The sequence below is a fragment of the Pygocentrus nattereri genome, chromosome 5, assembly GCF_015220715.1.
Source record: "Pygocentrus nattereri isolate fPygNat1 chromosome 5, fPygNat1.pri, whole genome shotgun sequence".
In the NCBI taxonomy this organism is placed as follows: domain Eukaryota; kingdom Metazoa; phylum Chordata; class Actinopteri; order Characiformes; family Serrasalmidae; genus Pygocentrus; species Pygocentrus nattereri.
The window spans coordinates 35,172,929-35,190,241 of NC_051215.1; the positions used below are offsets into that span (position 1 = coordinate 35,172,929).

The window sequence follows — 17,313 nt, forward strand, 5'->3', positions numbered from 1 at the left end:
AGCCTCCTGTCTTTTAGACAGAGCCACAGTCTCCAAACCATACATCATAGCAGGACGCACTACTGTCTTGTAAACCTTCCCTTTCACTCTTGCTGCTGTCCTTCTGTCACACATCAGCCCTGACACCCGTCTCCACCCACTCCATCCTGCTTGCACCCTCTTCCTCACCTCTTTTCTACACTGTCCAATGCTCTGGATGGTTGACCCAAGATATTTGAAGTCATCCACCTTTACGACCTCTACTCCTTGCAAACATCCATCTAATATCTCAAATACACTGTTCACTCTTCTAAAAACCACAGCATGTTTCTTCTTTTGTTTCATGTTTCTTGTCAGCAGAACTGCAAATTGTACAGTGACTCACACCGTCACGAAGTGACAAAAACCCAGGCGCTTGCGGATGAGAGGTGAGAAAGTTAATAGTAAACCAAGTAATCAAAGCCAAAAAGGGACAAAACACAAAGCAGTCAGAGTTCAGGCCAAATGTCAAAACACGAGTCAAAACAACCAGCAGAAGTACCAAAAAGGGAAAGGCAAAAGACGCAGTCAAAACACTAAGCAAAAAGGTCACTAACACGGTCAAACATATAATCACAGAGAGCGACCACTCAGTAGATTCTTGAGAAACAACACCTCGCACTAACTCCTTCTAAAGCCCGGCCTTTTGTACTCCGAGTTACAACGAGACACAGGCGATAACAGTTAAAATTCTGGGGACTGTGAGCGCTGATTGGAGTGCAAGCTGGAGTCCAGAGTCACATGATCTCCCGGCGCAATCTGGGAGTTGGAGTCCGATCGAGGAGGCCAATGCGTGACACACATGATCATGTCATATAGTTACTGTAGTGTTAATGATACTTTTTTTGCAACAAAAGTAGAATTACATTTTGGGAGCAACATCTAATATTCTAGTTTTCTAATATTACACTGTGCACCCAAAGCATCGTTAACCAGCTGTGAGATTTGAAATAAACTTTCTAAATGGTCAGTCAGCCTGTTCCTATGGCCTATTCCCAGCTCACGAGCTCCGCCTAGAGAATATAGTGTGAAATTGCAGACTGCCAAGGGAGTGTTTTTATGTATTGATTGATTGATTGATTGATTTATATCTTTGCACCCAGGTCCAGCTGTCTGTTATTAGATCCTCTTGAGGACGTTCGGAATTAAAGACCTAGCACCTTCACTTAGCTCCGTGTGAATCCCACAGTGCCACATTTCAGTCGTTGTTATTTTTCTCCACCCGTATTCTGACAGTCCCCGCCCCTCCTGTCGTATGATTTGTAGTCGGAAGAAGTCTGTCGAGTTATTAACCAATCGCAGCATTTGGGGGCGGGGCTTTCCCGAGTACAGGTGGAAAAATAGATCACAGAGTAATTCGGCTCCTGTGGCGGCCCAACGGGCCAACGGCTAACGGTCGCTAGGCAACGAGTAACGCTAAAACCAGGACAGAAGGAGACTATACCACAGAAGTCGGAGCAGAGTCTATTAGAGACACGACTCAAAAAAAAAAAACAGAAAGAACACAATGTACAGTTGCTTTCAGTCCATCCGTGAGTTATTCTGACCTGGTTCTGATGAAGCTGGACCTCGCTAGTCCTCCCAGAGTGAGACTCCTCACGCGTCCGTGTGAGACTGGCGCGGGAACGAGCAGATGGCTGTGCAGACACATGAACCTGCCTTATGAAAGAGGTCGGTCTGATTTTCAGAGCCTAACTCAGACAGATGACCCTGGCTTCATCAAGTTTAACCCCCAGGCCTTCCCTCCCGCCGACAGCGCCCCCCTGGCACCTCTCCGAGACCTCGCCCAGCTAACGGAGCCCTGCTCAGGCCTCCTGAGCGCCGGAGCCCGAACTGATCTGAGCCTCCCAGGACAGGCTAGGTTTATAGACAGACACTACGCTCCTTCTGACCTGTGGGTCCCCGCCGGAGTCAGAGAAAGGCCTCGGACTCCTACAGGCAGGCCTTCAGCTGTTATAGACGACCTGCCTGAGGACAAGCGCTGGAATTCAAGGACAAAGTCGGAGTCAGCAACGCAAGCGAGGCTTCAAGGTAGCTGCACTGGGGTTCTAGTGTCATATCTGCTTTCACTGCACTGTACAAAAAGTCACTGTCAAATATTCAGTGATTTAATCTTAGTTTACAAATCTACATCGTGGTAAATTATCTCATTTTTGTGCTGTGCTATTTTGCCTATACAAAATACTATTCATATACTATATGAATATACAAAAAAGGGAAAAAAAATCTAATTATATATAATATATAAAATATACAAAAAAATAACTGTAAAAAATACACTGAACTGTTAAAATGGGCATGGAAATCTCTAAAGATTCATAACAAACTACAACGAAATATCATAATTATATGTTATTGTAACTGTGCCGTACATAACTTTTGACTGAAAGAGTTATATTCCAATGATTATGCCATTGCAGTGTCATTAAGCTTCTCATAGGCCTTTTTCTCATGTGCTCTCTCTGTTTTGTTGTGCTGTTACAAGGCCGAACAGCTGAGGGGAGAACTGAACCAAGTCTCTCAGAAACTGCCTGGTCTACCAAACCTCCCGAGAGGGTAGGTGAACATCTCTGATGGCGGTTTTTATGAATACTGAAACTGTTCCCTTGTTGTGTAATAAAATAAACATGATGTCGCACTGTAAAAATGGTTTGTCCGTTCAGCCTAAAAATTCGCCACGTGGTAACAAGTTATAAAACAGTCTTATCTCCCATATTCCAGTAACCTTAGTGCTGGCATGTCTCTCTGCAGTATTTTCATTGTGTTTTAACTCTGGTAGGTTTTGTTCATCTGATATTTATCCAGTGACTTATCAGATTTGCTGTGGTCTTTTCAGTACTGACATATTTGACCTTACCTTTTGTCTTTTCTCATCCTGTTTCACCAATGCAGGGTGCACGTTCCACTGCTCTCTCTGAGTATGTGGACAAGGCAGCTCGGCGGTACATCTACACCTCAGTAGCTCAAAGGTCAGGTCATATATCTTTAATGCTGTCTACCACAGCAATTACTGTCTGTTTCATCTGCTTCATTTTAGTCTATAATTAGCACATGCACTCTGTACCCTGCTACAGCCAGTGCAAGAATTAAGAGGTAATGAACTTACTGTAGATATTTCAATAAAAACACACAAGCTATCATCCTTTTGAAGCACTTTTTCATCATTATGATACATGATTAGACTGAGGTGATGATCTTTACAGAGGTTATGAGGATGTAGATTGGGACTCTAAGCTACCCCCTCGTCTCATACCTCCCATGACCACTCTGGAGAAAATGCCCGACCCCGTTAATCAGCACTTCACTCTGAAAAGGTACCACAGCAGGCCAGAACTATGGCAGGTTAGTCTTTTGTACTGTTCATGAGTGTACCCAGGTGCACTCAACTAAATGTAGAATTGTTGGGCTCTGTTCTGCCTGCTTCATACTTAGAGGTTCTTTTATTTTTCTTCAAGGCTGTTGGACCTCATTGGAATAAGCGTCAACTTCGAGCCACATTTAATGCGAAGAAACCTGTTAGTTTGTAAGTGATTTGCACAAGTTCTATTATAAATCCTGTGCCTTTGACTCATATTGTAAAATCACAAGCATGTTGAGAGAGAGATATGACATTCTATCTTCAATCACTGGCATACTCTTAAAGGCTTTCTGCCTACAAAAAAGGAAACTAGCTTCCAATAATGTACTCCTAACTCTTCCGACAACATGACCTCATGTGATAAATGAAATTTTGGCTTCTCTCTGCTAATTCACTTCTGACTACTTGCTGCCAGCTGGTAAGCTAACACTGTTTTAATGCGGAGGGTAATTGTTTTTAAAAGAGATTTTGAATTAAAATGCTGTACAGCCAGTTGTCTTATCTGCTTATAATAGAGTTAATTAACTTTTTATACAGCATTCCATTATCATTTTTTTTTGGCATGTAGTTTCTGCCTTTCATTGTCTGACCGCTCATATTTAACCTTGCCATTTTCCATGGCCATAGTTCTGATTAGTTTTGGGTCACTTACATCAGAGGTCACCATGACCCAGCAGGATAAGCAGCTTAGAAAATATGTATGTGTGTGTGTCTCTGAGAATCGTGAGTTGATCCACATTTCTGTTGTATTCCACCTCTGAACGTAATTTAAAAAGTTAATTAAGGATTGAAAAACTTTACATGACTGGCTCAGGTGTGAAAGTGTGGATCTGTGATAACAAAAACGTGGACTGGCTGGGGTCCTCAAGTACTTTAAAACATCTAGCTGGGAGAGATTTTAAAACAAACAGATGCTCTAAGTCAGGGCTGCCCTGGATGGCCACATTTCAGCCCAGTTTGATGATTTCTCTGCTCTAATACACACAATAAACCTGGTAATTAACTGATAAGATGAATCTGAACATGGAAGTCTCTAGGTTGTGCTGGATTGTGGTACCAGATTTATGTACCCTGTTGTACATGTTTTGACACTGATTGGTATACTCTTACTTGTAATGTTCACTTCCATTAGATTTAGCTTCATTATGAGCCAGGGGAAATAAAGTGTAAATGGAGTGATTTCACACCATGAGGCAGGAATAATGTGATTGTACTAGCAAAGTTTTTTTTATTAATTCTGTGTTTTATCTTATTATCTTTTTTCTTAACAGCACCAGCCCATGTCCAAAATCAGGCCATATTCCTTTATATTGGTAAGCTGTTACAAAATTGTGCACTTAGAATTTGAGAACTATACACTGACAAAGGGTGTCTCCAAATACTTGCTAAACTGCCCTGCTGCAAACTACTCAGATAAGCAATGGCCTCAGTATTTTAACCAGAATAGAAGATGTCTTGAAGATGACACTCTTATTAACAAACAAATATACTGAGTTTCTAGGTTATTAGGTATGCATATATCTATAGTAGCAAGCCTCATCATCTTTTCTACTAGAACAGCATGGGCATTGATTCTGCAAGATTCTGGATGTGTTATGCAGGAATGTTGTTCTAAGTTAGAGATGATGATAGGGCTAGAATCCAGGGACTCTGTGCACCATCAAGGCATGGAAAACTTGCTGTCTGGACCCATTAGATGAGTTCACAAGTTCTTCAGTGGCTATCAGGAGCCCTAATAGATTCCAGGAAAACATTCGCCACATGATCACACTGCCACCACCGGCCTGTACTGCTGATGTCATATAGGAAGGACTCGTGTTGCTTGCTTTCATCAGCATTAGTATTGCACCAATACCGATACAGTATCTGGGAAGCCGTATTGGTAACAGGGATGTCGATACTGATTACTGACACCACGAAGCAATTTCTAAAGCGTGCATGCGCGCCAGTAGACAGAACTTGTCTAAGCAGCAGTAAAAATGCCTATGGCAGAATCTGTAATGGTAGTTTTTGTGGTGAAGAACATGCTAACAGAGCTGCTTACCTGAATGACTGAGCTTTTTCAACAATAACCTGTCTACCGCTGTGTGGTCACTTACAGTCTGAATTAATGTTAATGAGAGCAGATGGAACCACCTAGTAGTGATAGTTTTTAGCCTTGATTTAGCCGTTAGCACAGCAGACCCCTCTCGGGTTCTGTGCGTCCGCTAGCTCCGCCTGAGATGCAGCACGCCTCCGTCGGTCAGCTGTATCACTCAGCAGTGGGGTCTCGCGGCCTGTTGTTCAACCAAGCCAGAAAAATCACTGAAAGTCACTAGCAGCGTGAGCGCTAAAGATATTTACTGAACTGACGCTCAGAGATGCAGCACGAGTGAACAAGACCCACACATTACACAAATGACGAGAAATTTGAATGTGGAACAACATTCAGCTCTGTTCAGCTCAGATAAGCTGCTGTGTGCTGATGTGCAAACAGCACAGGTTTATCTGGATACAGCTCAGTTCTGTTTTTAACTGTTTTGCACAATAAAGATATTTTACATTTACTTAAGTTGTGAAACGTAGTTCTTATCACCAATTACACATAAGAGTAAATACTAACTAGATATGCATTTCCTGAAGGTGGTTGGTTTAGTGTAGTGGGTAACACCTCTGCCTTCTATGCTGTAGATTGGGGTTCACTATACTATACCAATAAGAGTCCTTGGGCAAGACTCCTAACACCACCTTCACCTACCTGTGTAAAATAATTAAAATTGTAAGTCGCTCCGGATAAGAGCGTCTGCCAAAATGCTGTAAATGTTAAAAGGAACTGCAAGAGTGCTTGAAATGAGCTGCAAGCGTGTGTGTGTGTGTGAGAGGGAGAGATGTATGTGTTTGAGGTGGGGGGGGGGTCATTCAAATGAACTGTCACTCTATTGTTATGCATCTCTTAGTGGAGAAGCCTTGTTTGAGTCCCATTTGCACCCTCTGAACAAACAGAGATAACTCGGGAAATGTTTACTCTATCACTTAACTGGATAGATGGTGTGAGATAAGGTGTGAGGATTATTTTGATGTAATGTTGTGTGCATTGAGAAGAAAATGTCTGAGGTTTGAGAAGTTAAACATAGAAAAAATCTTGAAATAAGCAGATTCTGATTTTGAGAAATTTACATGGGAGTGAATGGGGCAGTTTTCTGTGCCTAGTGCCAAACAAATGCTCATAACTCTAAAGCTAATTGAAAAATTTATCAGATATTTTGAGGTTTCAGAAAGGACAAGTTTTTGAAATGGAGTTTAAATGGATTTTAAAGCAGATTCCCTGCGTGATCAGCTGTGTCTGTGAGACTGAGTGGCCTGCTGTGACATCATCGATGTCAGCTAGAATTTGAAGTTCTGAACATTCCGCCATTCATTCTCATGGGAGGTTTTTAATTTTTAAACTTAATTTTATTAACAACCAATCCGATCGACTTCAAAAGTACGTAGCACAAGTCACAGTTCCGAGACCCTCGAAACGCAGTTTGAACAGATTCTGTACGTTAAGCGGTTTGGGCTATATTAATCGCAGAATGGTGTGGAAGAAGAATAAGAAGAAGTATGAGAGATAACAATAGAGCGCTTTTTCAAGCACTCTAAATATATACAGCAAATAAACAAAAATACATTTTCTAATAAAAAGCATCTAATAACTATAATTCACCAACTAAATGCCATCTAGCCAAACTATACATTTAAAAATGTAATTGTATAAATATTAGGAATTATAGGTGAATTAGGTTACTTAGAGTTAGCATGGGTGTCAGTACTCTGTATCATCCGATACTAAAGGGTCAGGTATCCGTATCAGAAGGAAAAAAAGTAGTATTGGTGCATCTCTAATCAGCATAATGCGAAAGGAGCCCAGATTCCTCCGACCAGGCATGACTTTTCCACCCCTCAGTAGTCCAGTTTTGAAGCTCCACCTTCTTGTTCTTTCAAAAAGCTTATCATTAGACTGCATCAAGGCCTTATAGTTTAGGAGTACATGTTAGCTTGTTTTAAATTTTGGCCAAAGTAAAGTAGGTAGCTTTCTACATGTTGAGAAATATCAAGCTATGGTTCAGATTTGTGCTTGTGTGTGTCTTCCCATCCTACATAGTGGTGTGGTGGGCTCTCAGAACATGGACAATGTGGATAGCCCAGAGCAAGACTTCAAACCTCTGACAGTGCTGCGTACCATCTTGCCTCCCTACACACCCACAGCCCAGTAGGGGACCAGTTCGTATTTGGTGGTGCTGTAAATAGACATGTTGTAATATAATGGAATGTATGATGTTAGCACTACAGTGATGTGTATTCATGTTTGCAGTTGGCTCAGTTTGTGTTTACGTCATATCTGATGTTGTGATGTATCTTTTATCAAAGCCGCCTCACTATTCCTGGTTACACTGGTAAAGCTCTACACGATAGGCCTCACACCTCAGCCATCAGCCAGCCATCTGCAATACTGGCTCTTCCGTCTCCAGGGTAAGGCAAACAGACAACAGTTCACTTACTAAGGATGCACCGATCCCAATGTTCTCTAATGCTTTTAATATCATCGGAGTTTTGACCTTTAACGAGTACCATTTCTTCTAGGCTGTAACTAAACATGGCGTCTTGATGAAAAAAATATTTACAATAAGTAAAGATGTAAAAATGAAGCATATGACAGTGTAGGCTTCAGATAAAATTTCGTGACTGTAACTTAGCAACAGTACTGAAAGTGGATCTGCTGGGTCTGGCCGACCTGTTTAATGAGGTCAGTATTGGTGCTACCAACCGGATCGGTGCATCATTACAACTTTCATATAGTGTGCTAATGAATCATATTTATAAAAAAAAAATTAAATATAGTATTCAATGTATTGTTAAAAATCAACACTGTAAAATCAGCAGAATGGTATACGTAGATCTCTTGTTCACTAATGGAAGTAATTTTTTGAAATATGTAAGCATAAAAAGTCATTCAATTTAGACTCAAGTTAGCTGACCATCTGCTATGAGAACGTTTACCTGTTACTGTCATGATCTACAAACTGCTGCCTTTACGTTGGTGGTATGCAGTCTACAGAAAACAGGCTATTCCATTGTTTACTGCAGTGGTCAAGAGAACAGCTTTTAACTTTCTCAGCTGTTGCCACTGACCAGTGGAAAAAACTGAATGTTGATTTTTTTTTTTGGGAAAACACTGACGTTAATCGTCTCTGTTGAAGTTCAGGCAAGCCAGCTAATTATTTTCCAGGAATTATTTTCTGGTCGAAGAAGCAGACATGTAAACCATTAAAGCCTAATGGTAAAAATAAGATAAATGAAGAAGGAAATTATTAAAATTCTATTTTTTTTCCAAAGAGAGTGCCACTGAGTGGCCCTCTTTTAAATTACACCAGCATATGCAGCATCTGGACTATGTGTTTTTTTTCTTCTGAATAGCAAAAAAAATGGTTTTAAAGTTGCAATCATTTAGTTTTTAGATACTCCAGATTCTTTTAAAAACATGTCTTATGTAAAAAGATTAGCTCCCATCTAGAAGATTAGCTCTGAATTCAAAAAGTGCAAATTACGTTGGTTAAACACCATTTTATAACTAAACAGTCTCCAAAATTATAGTTTTACAAGAGAAGGAGAAAACCATACTTTACTTTCAATGTAAGTCAAAGGAACCAGACTTTTTCCCAAGTCAGTTTGGGCTATTTTTTTGTTCCATTCATCATAAAATTTATAGACAATTTAAAGGACAAAGGGCATTTTCAAATTATGTCAACAACTGAAAAACAACCAAGCTGGAGAACAATATTTATGTTTATTTTGTGTTATTGTTTTGTTGAAAGTGTAATTTAGCCTCAAATATACAACATAGTAATATCTTAAAAGTTTTGTTTTGGGACTGTATTCAGAAGCGTGCATTCATTCTCTTTGTGCCACTTTCATGTTTGTGCAGACTCATTTAGCTCAGCAGGTGGCAGCAATGTAGTGCAGTCAGAAGCTCCCCCAACATGAAAGATAACAGAGATTTTCTCTTCAAGAATCTTTTCTGAATTCACATTTGAGCTCAATTCATGTAAGTTCTCCCTCAGATTAAGCAAAGAAGCATAAAAAGGAAAAGGGCAAAGCTGTTTAGCCATGGTATAAAAGAAAGCGAGGGAAAACAAGAACAAGCTTCTTTATCTATCTGCTTTAATCAATTAGTACTAAATAGCAAGTGTAAAATCATCACTGTTTCTCTATGTTCTCTCATCTTCTGCCTCTCTCTCTACACACAGACACATGCACACACACATGCAAACACAAACTCTTGCTGACTCTCTATGCTGCTTATCTAACCTACATCAAGAAGCACTTTCATATTTCCCATGATAGAGAAATATATGTAGGATGATAAACAATGACAACTGTCAGCGTCCACAAGTTTTTTTTTGTGCATAACTCCCTCATGTTCCTTGTTCTGTTAGAAACAACTCTGCGCCTGGCCTAGATTTACAACTCTTCAACACTCTGCAGCCTGTGGCTAGCTTCTCCCTAATAAGTGTCTGAGATGTCACTCAATAGATTTAAAGCACCCAAAGATGATGTAAGAACGAGGCTTAGCAAGGACGTTAATCCCAAAAGCATGCTGATAACTGTGGGATAAAAAGGGACCCAGAGCTTTTAAAGTATTACAATCAGGAACGCTAAAAAAACTTTACTTTTTTGTGCTTTGATATGAAGTATTGTAAAATGTTGTGGCGGTAAAATAGTCTTTCTCTTAGAATGAAGGCTAAAGGTGCCTTAGACTTGATGAGCTCTCCTCCCCTCACTCTCACAGGCAACGGTAAAACGTCCTCAGCTTTCAGAATGAGTAGGAATGGGGCATCTGCAGCTCGAGCAGAGAGGAAGGGGGAGGAGGAGGTGTCTGAGAGAGGCACTGGAGGAAAACCAAACTCCTCACCCAGGGACTGGGTGGTTTTTTTTGAAAACGTGTTTCCTAGCCGGGTCTCAGAAGAGCTGGTTTACCGGCTTTTGGAGCAGCCTTCTCCAGATGGTCCTATCCAGAGCTGAGTTGCTCGAGCTGCTGGTGGTAATCGTGGTTTTTCGCTCGACCCAGATCCATTTTCCTGGAGCCACTGGCCCTCTGAAATCTGTTTCCTCTGCTGATAAAGCAGGCCTCCTGGCTTTTCCTTATAGCAGAAAAGAGGACCAGCACGCACCTTAAGAACTTCCTCTAACTCTGTCCACCCCCTCTCTGTTCATGACAAAAATTTCAGTTATTGTTCCTGTTGCAGCTTTTTTTATAAACTTGCTGAAACTAATTCTCTAACTGACTTGCTTAAAATACAGTTTTAATGTTTGGGGAACTTGAATGGCTTCATGTTACCTGTTCAGTGGCAAAGTCTGGTGTTTCCAATATTTTTTACACATGCATAATTGGCTGATTTTTGCCATTTTTGCAGGAGCAGTTTGTCCCCCTCAGCCTATGGTCGCAGAGCCCCGCTGTCCAGAATGGTCACTACAGTCCCACCATGCAATCCTTACCTTCAGCGTAAAGCTCCTACGATTCCCCTCTAACATCCCCCATCTAAAGCCACTGCACAAAAAAACGCTATAAATGTAAACCAGGGGAATAAAGTGGTGAAAAACTGTGGAAAAATATAATCCCTTTTCAAGAAATCCAATCTGTATTTGTGAATAGATCTGTAATGATGTGATATCAATGACTGATTCTCTGTGAGTTCAGGATAATGAGATGCTTCATTAGCATAATTTCCCTTGATTCAGATGAGATGTTCTGTGAATATGGAAGAAATGTCGTTGTGTTACATTTTGCATATGTATGCAGTGAATTGTGTGTGTGCATCAAAGTGTAATGTCATATTATTCATATTATTTATTTTTATTTTATTTTGACTGCCATAGTAGATCTCCACAAGTCACTTGCAATAAGAAAACATTACAGTTGTGGTCTTGAAGCTTGTGACCATGTCTTATATTCTTACATTAAGCACATGGGGTGAAATTTCACCTCAGGAATTTACACAACAGTAGGAAACCTGAAAAGAAAAGCCTGCCGTTTCTTGAAATGCTTAGGTTTCTCAAATGCTCTAATTCTACACCCAAAGAACTGTGGTTTGGAGAATAAAAGAGAGAATGTCAGCGTAGCTTCACCTGTTGACAGGAAATAGGAACGTGCTGGTTTCCTGTTCCCCCCCATAACCTTTGTTGCTGTGCTAAAAAAGCACCCCCAGGATTTAGCTCAGCTAGCATGCCGAAGCTCACTCTAGTGTAAAGGGTGATTCACTTTGAGCACAGTTCGTTTCTCTTACATTTTGGGCCTTGGTAATCAAATAATTTATCGTAAATAAACTGAGTTAATGCATCCCTGCAATTAGTGCTCATTTGAATTTATACTGGGTGACAAAAGGTTGAAGCGATGTGTGATATTATAAGACACTATTATAAAAATGTATGATTTCTTGAGAAAAGAAAAAAAAAACGGGAATGACAGTTCTGTTCATATCATTTCATGCATCAGGTGCTATTAATGAGGTCAGCACAGTCTAGCAGCATGCTTGGCTTGCTGTTCCTGTCTGTTAGTTGGACAGCATAGCCCAGGAATGGCCCAGTCCGCAACATTTCCAGAGATGAAGATGTGGTTAGCAGATAACGTAACGTCCACCGATGGACCACGGGGCCATGGACGCTTTCACTGCCCTGACTTTCGGAGGGGCCCCTGGCCTGTCTCTCCTATCGCAAAAGACAAAGTGCTCTCTCTCTTTCTCTGCACTTTTTCCTCAAGCATTTAAAAGCTCTAAAAAGATCAAGCTGAAAAGATAAGACGCAACAGATGTGCTGCTAAGTGTGGCAATGCATGAAAATGTATTCAAGAAGACTGCAAATTTTGCATGTTTAGCAAGTAACATCAGCTTGGGGTGAATTACAAAAGGAAAATTAGGCAATAAATGGCTAAAATTCCAGCATTAAATGGCTACTGAAGTCCATATCACTTCATGTTTATGGCCCAATAAGCTGCCATTAATTAAATAATACCACCAAACATGGTTGTATCATTACTGAGTTATACTGTACTTACACTGTGTTTGCAAAGACCATGTCATCACTGTCACTGCCATAACTTTGTTGTTGTGTTTCCAGGCTTCACTTCTTTAATTAGGGCATTTGTTGGGTTTTTCTGTACCATGATGCAATTACATAGCATCATATATATATATATATATATATATATATATATATATATATATATATATATATATAGTAAAACTTCCCTGAAGCATATGAGTGTTTCTTCCTTCCTCCATAATCCTAAACCTGTTCCCTCTCTTGTCTCCTTGGTTCATGTCCTATTATTGGCTCAATTTTCATGTTGGGGTCACAAACATAATGGCTGATTCACCAGCAGTCCTTTAGGCTCTTTTCCATAGTCGCTGGGGCGAAAGATTAATTTCTCTCCCTCCTCTAGATTTTTTTTCTCTCGTCATTTCTCCATAAAGAGGGTAAATGTCAAGCATGCCTGACTCCTTCTAGTGACACATCCATTCCAGCAGATGATTACCATAAGGAAATTGACACTTTAGTGTGCACAGGGGAATTTAATTTAGCCTGACATCTTGCTGCATAATGCATTCCCAAAGAAAGTGAGATTTCTCAACCCAGGATTGAGAATTTAAATAAATTTGACTATTAACATGATTATCAATCTTGAACAAGTCAAACTTATTTACGGATTTAAATCAATTACGGATTCCATGTTATTTGAGCTCCTAAAATGGAGGATGTTTAAAGATCCATGAAATAACAAAGAGCTGCTCTTGTCTATCAGTTTATTCTAGTTGATACTAATTTAATTCGGCTAATGGGTTTTAATTACAATATCACGCTGTGGTGAATCTGATAAGGCAGTGCTTTAATTTTTGTGAGTCAAATTCTTCATGTCAGATTAAATAACACATAAACCAAACTTGCACACAGTGCTAGTGCTTCTCTGTTTTTTGCATATTATCTCTGGATAGTAGCTGAAAATTGTATTTCATTTTTTGTCCTTTACAAGCAGATGGAATTTATGCACATAAAGCTTTTATTACATACTGCATAGTGAAGATGTCAGAGACCACCCTTCAATTTTTTGAGTCCCAATCAAAACAGGCATTAGGTAAAAGTCAGGGAAAAACAGAGAAATAGATTTAACAGAATATATGTATTTAACAAAAATGTAATAGAAGAATATGATGACATATTTTTGGTGTTTAATGCATCCACTCTTTGGCTTTTTTACAGCTTTCATTCTTTTGGGAGATTTGCGTTCAGTTTGTCAGAGAAATCTGCAGGGATACTTTTTCACACCTCCAAAGTTCAGTCTTAGAATTTGGTTGTTTTTTTCTTCTTCTCACTGTTCAAGCACTCCACACATTTGGCGTTGTTGAGGTCTGGACTGGGGTGGACAGTGCATTGTTCTGAGAACATCAGCAGCATCTATTGGCTGATTTTTGTTTAGATCCTTTTGTCTGCTTCTTAACATCTGAGTCACATCCCAGTTCTGAGTTGTTTTCTTACAGCGGAAGGTTAAACAAAAACATCAGTGATTTTTTTTTTCAGATCTGAAGGAAGAGTGGAACTTGATTTTTTCCTCCACTCTCTCAAGGATGATAGTTTTATGTACTGTTTATCTTATCTGGTTTTGATGGTGCACCAGGCCTTGCATGGTTGTTAGGGTCACATTTTGTTCTTTTTCTTTTAATTATTATCACTGTCCAAAGAAAATCAAGTAACTCCAAAATGGTAACTTTACAGACGAAGGCAAAAACCTTATTTTAATGAAAGTTAATGTAGAGATATTTTAATCAAACCTATTTCTATTGGCCCAACCATGACATTTAAATGCAATGTAAAAGACCTGCTTTTTTTTGGACAGTTATTTTTTAATCTCCTTTATTGCTATTTTAATCTCCTGCTTTTAATTCATTTTCCGTTGACTTTCTTTTTCCATATTAGCTTATCACTATGTCATTATAGTAATATATTATCTATTTACACAGTACTGTATAGTGAGACTGTGAGGGATGTTGTTGCAACAGTATAAAAACAAGAAAATGAAGAATATAAATATTAAGAATAGCACTTGAGATAAATAACAGAATAAAAGGACAAAACCATTCATCATTTAGAGGCTGGATATAGATACTGTTTTATCTTCTTTCTGAAGTTTATTCAAAATTTGACTGTTCTTTTCCTCCTAAACTAATTTAATTGTTCACTGTAAAATAAGAGTTGATGAATGAGTGTCTGGACTTATTAGATTATATGAATAGCAACAATGAAAGAAAGCAGATGAGATTTAATGCACAGCTGACAAAGAAAACAATAATTGCTGTAGCTTATTAACCCCTTAACATTCTAGGCTTATTACATACTAAGGCCTATTATTCATTAACCACAGCAACTTTGATGCAAACTCATAGAGCTGTTCTTAGGTTACAGAAGTGTGTAAGGCCCATGGCTTGGTAAGATGTTAACCCATAAGTTGTGTGATTTGATCACTGACCTATTCAGATCATATAAATACTTGGCATAATTTTCCCATCCTGACTCAGATGGGTTTTCTCTGGAGTTTGACGACTGCGTCTTTTACATTACAAAATAAATCAACAGTCACTGCGCTGGAGAAACAATGCCTCTTAAACATAAAAAGCACCTACTGTGCTTGTGTCAGTGTGTCAAGTACCTGAGCTGAATACATGCTGTATGGTCTAAGTGAGGATCACATGTCCTGATATACTCCCGTGCTCCTGGCCTCTGAGGCACGGCAATTTATGCCGAGTCACTGGGATTTTCTGGTATCTCTTTGCTTTGGAAGCCACTACACAGCTCTGCTAGTCTTGATTGGAGTCTGACTCAGTTTGCTGAGTCATGCTCCACGTTAGTTTTCCCTCTGCCTGGCCTCTGGAGCGCGGCATACTGCAGGTCACAGACATGATCACCACTAAATATCCGGTTCATATTGATATGTTTTTAAAGTGATAATTTGGTGAAAAATAAAATTTCCAGTTTTACCTCTTTACCCCGAATGTAGGTGGTCAGCCGAGGATGCCTGGTGTCTGATGTTTTCTTCTTTAGTTTTGCACTACAGCTACAAGGCTAGTGTGACTAACATAATGGAAGGTCATACGCCACCTAATTTGACTTATTCTTCTGACAATGTATGCCTTACTGGCGTCTACAGAAAGGGATAAAGAATAAAGAACTAGCATTTTTTAAGCCCTGAATTTTTGTCAATACTTTGTCCATTTTATAGATAACAGTACGCTCTTTAAAAAAGATGGTTCAAGTGTTCTTAAGTAGAGGATTGTTTCTGTTCAGAACCCCTCCACACACACATTTTCTAAACTGCTTGTCCTTCTGGGTCTGGGGGGTGATTCTATTCAGAAGCATTAGTTCTGTACATAAACAGTTGATGCTTAAATGGTTCTTTTCATGGTGAAATGGTTCAGCTTGATGGAGAATGTGTTGTAAATTATTATAGAATTGTTAATTCTATATAGGACATTTTTGAAAATGGTTCTATATAGCACCAAAAACGGTTCAAGCCTGACATTGGTACAACAGTAGAAGAACCCTTTTAAGTGTCATTTTCAAGGTTCTACTTAACACTATGTATAATGCACATGTTGTCCATTAATCTGAAGAACCATTTCACCATGCAAATAGTTCTTTAAGTGTTCATGTTATATACACACACACACACACACATATATATATATTCTTTACTAAAGAACGCTTGAAAAGCCAATTTTTAAGAGTGTATGCCATAACCAAGTCCATTTGAGATTACTTAACTTGTTAACTTGACATGGTTTGAAGGCTGTGTAGGAACTGGACACTAGAGACAGGTTGTCCAACAGTCCAACATTATCCATATTTCCACTCTCACACTAAGACCAACTGCCTGAAAAAGTCCTCCTGGCTGACTGGAGATAAGAGCTAACTCCTACTTCATACATGACTCAGCAGCTCCGAGCCTGCACCAGCCACTCCTGAGATGTGGCAACCTGGTCAAACGCTAGGATCGTTGGAGAGGGGGAAAGGCAAAGTTCTCTTATTTTCTTATTACCTCACCAACGCAGCCATGAAGCAGTGTACTGGAAACATCATTTAGAATATAATGACAAAATCCGGGAACGAAATGAGTCTATTTATTTTAACCAAACTTGCTGTCTATCTCATTATTTATTGACAATTTCTATAAATATTAATGCAAAAATTATATCTCTTTGGATGAATAATGGCAATATCATCTGTGCATCCTTCCTGAGTCAAATGATTGGTTTTTTTAAACAGTAATAGAAGAAATGTTGAGCAGTTCAGATCAAAATGATAAGCTAGATGTGCTTTTTAAGAGAGTATCTGTAACTTGTTAACATGCTGCTATGCAAAAAAAGTAGAATCAACTCTCAACGGTTTATAAGGGGTTCTTGATAGTATTCCAGCATTTTGGTACATCCATGCGAACATGGAAACACTTTGTGCCTGCTGGTTCTTTGGATTTGGCCTAAAAAATTATAGTAATAATATGAATATTTCAAGAATTTTGGAAGTTGTGATAGGAGATATACAGTAGTGAAGTGTGTTATGTTTACAGTCATAAAATCATCAGTTCAGATGTGTATATGGTATAGCTTTGATCATAAACAATATTGTATTGTTGCAGTTAATTAAATTAAAACACTCAGCCAAAGCTAATCAGTATTAATTAAATAAATGAAAGGTTCTTATGCCTTTCCCTCTGTCAGTGCACAATTACACACTTACATATAGGCATCTCTGTATATGGAGTCTTCCAGAGTGGTTCAAAGGTAGAGTCAGGATGGTCTCAAGCAATGTATAATGTATTTTTGCTTTTAAGTTTGTAGGACGAAGTGCATAACTGGTTTGAAATGAGGTCATAA

The 17,313-nt window shown here is 39.2% G+C and overlaps 1 protein-coding gene across 1 annotated transcript; it reads left to right on the top strand.

The window, feature by feature from the left end:
- Positions 1-1,399: 1,399 nt before the first annotated feature.
- On the top strand, positions 1,400-11,325 carry spata48 (spermatogenesis associated 48). Its single transcript, XM_017722468.2, has 9 exons — positions 1,400-2,049; positions 2,504-2,574; positions 2,911-2,987; positions 3,222-3,360; positions 3,474-3,541; positions 4,648-4,689; positions 7,500-7,607; positions 7,766-7,867; positions 10,810-11,325. The coding sequence occupies exons 1-9, from the start codon at positions 1,575-1,577 to the stop codon at positions 10,922-10,924; spliced, it is 1,197 nt and encodes a 398-aa protein (XP_017577957.1). The 5' UTR covers positions 1,400-1,574; the 3' UTR covers positions 10,925-11,325.
- Positions 11,326-17,313: the final 5,988 nt, after the last annotated feature.